Genomic DNA, 1,675 nt, shown 5'->3' with positions numbered 1-1,675 from the left:
CTCGCCTTCTCCAATTGATCGGCCAGCGAAGAGACAGCGTCGGGTATCCCAAGATGGGGAAGATGATTCCAAGTTGGAAAACCACCCGCAAGAATCTTCAAACGGCACAATCGTCGAGCCCAAGGTCGGTCATACCTCTTCGCCAAGAAACGAACAGAAACTAATACTCTGCAGATCCCAGTGACACCTGGTGCCCTGACGGCGGAGTTTATGAAAATTCTACAATACAATGACACCCTCGCTACGCCAGCCCTCAAGCTGCTCGACTTGTACTTTTGCCTATGGGAATGCTACGTGGTCAAATCTGCCGAGAAGATGCGACTTGAGGATGAGCAGCGACAGCTTCAAGAGTTGAATGAGTGGCTAGCAGGCGACAGCGACATCCTTCTACAGCTTTGCGAGGAACAGAAATTGGTATTGTGGGATCGAAAACGAGCAGTTCAGGCCCTTTGTAACGGCGTGGTTTCAGCCTTGCAAGCGAGCGATCCTCAAGCCTATCATGTTAATGGGAATTGATAAGGTCTCAGTATTGTTGGGCGCTCGTGGATAAGGACACGTTTGGATATTTTATAATTGAAGATAAATAACATCTCTGCTCAGCTTGCGGCATCTTGTCCCTCCCAACCCGCTAATTGCTACTTTATACACTTCTGTAATTTCTCACCAGCAGATCCTGAGTTGACATGGACGAAATGAGCAAGTATTGTCTGTACATGTTTCTTCAACGCGTGTTTTGCGCTAAAGTTAGTGACTGTGATTTGGATCTCGACCTTCACGCTATCTGGCAGAAGTCTTCTAGTATATCGACAACGCCCTCATGTTTTGCCACGGATCTGGATCCGCGACATATTATCTAGGATGAAACCGAGCCTGCAGAATATGGGACCGGGGGTCTCCCTTGAATGAAAGCTTTTTAACCCCAATAACGACAATCTGTCCGGCTTCAAGTGGACGGGTCCAGATTCTCCGTTCATTTCTACTCAGGCTAGCGATAATTTCTACATGTCAGCGTTCGCCTTTTTTTTCCAAGAGGTGCATTAGATAGAGTGTCGACTAGCTCGGTTTGGTTCGACATCTGGCGAGACTATAGGAGAGCATATGTTCTTTTTCCCCGGGTTGAAACGGCCCTTGGGAATCTGTGTCGGGTACGCAGGCAGTTACTAGACAAAGTCGCCCGACATAGGATTGGTGCAGTAGCCATTAGCTTCCGCATGACCCTATGGCCTAGTATGGAGCCTCTACCGCATTCCACGAAGGCTAGTCTATGCTCTTCTTACTGTAAATACGTGCCAAATATAGAATGCTTCCATGCGGTAATTCTCTTTCAATTGCGGCTCTGTCGTATTATCTCCAAGTTGTTAAAGTAAGACATAGGACAGATATGAACATGCAATGCTTCACTCTTCTCTTGCGTTGTCCAAAAACCCTGGTAGATTGAGTCTGCAAGGGTGATCCCAGTCATCGAGGATCCTAGTCAATCGACCCCGAGATGATTCCAGTGCCTGCTCAAAGAAGCGCAGCCGAGACAGCTGCTTGTCGTGGCGAAGCTGAAGTCCGTCCCTCTCTTTAGTCAGGTGTCTGCTAGCCTCCTTCAAGATCTGATTGCTCTGCTCTAGCTTCTGGCCATCGATGTGTTTGGACACGCACGACTCCCATAGGCGTCGATAGAGTCCGA

General features: G+C 48.4%; 2 protein-coding genes across 2 annotated transcripts; one reads left to right on the top strand and one right to left on the bottom strand.

Moving 5' to 3' along the window:
- Positions 1 to 28: 28 nt before the first annotated feature.
- PENARI_c193G06047 (uncharacterized protein) lies at positions 29 to 516 on the top strand (the record flags this gene model as incomplete). The annotated part of the gene is made up of 2 exons (XM_022638120.1): positions 29 to 124; positions 175 to 516. Coding segments are annotated over 2 exons (438 nt in total), but the record flags the coding sequence as incomplete, so codon positions are not given.
- An 881-nt stretch (positions 517 to 1,397) lies between these two features.
- On the bottom strand, positions 1,398 to 1,649 carry PENARI_c193G00345 (uncharacterized protein; the record flags this gene model as incomplete). The annotated part of the gene is made up of 1 exon (XM_022638119.1): positions 1,398 to 1,649. A coding segment is annotated over one exon (252 nt), but the record flags the coding sequence as incomplete, so codon positions are not given.
- Between the last annotated feature and the right edge of the window lie 26 nt (positions 1,650 to 1,675).

Source organism: Penicillium arizonense, assembly GCF_001773325.1.
Source record: "Penicillium arizonense strain CBS 141311 chromosome Unknown PENARI_contig193, whole genome shotgun sequence".
NCBI lineage: Eukaryota > Fungi > Ascomycota > Eurotiomycetes > Eurotiales > Aspergillaceae > Penicillium > Penicillium arizonense.
This window is presented reverse-complemented; position numbering and strand designations above follow the sequence as displayed.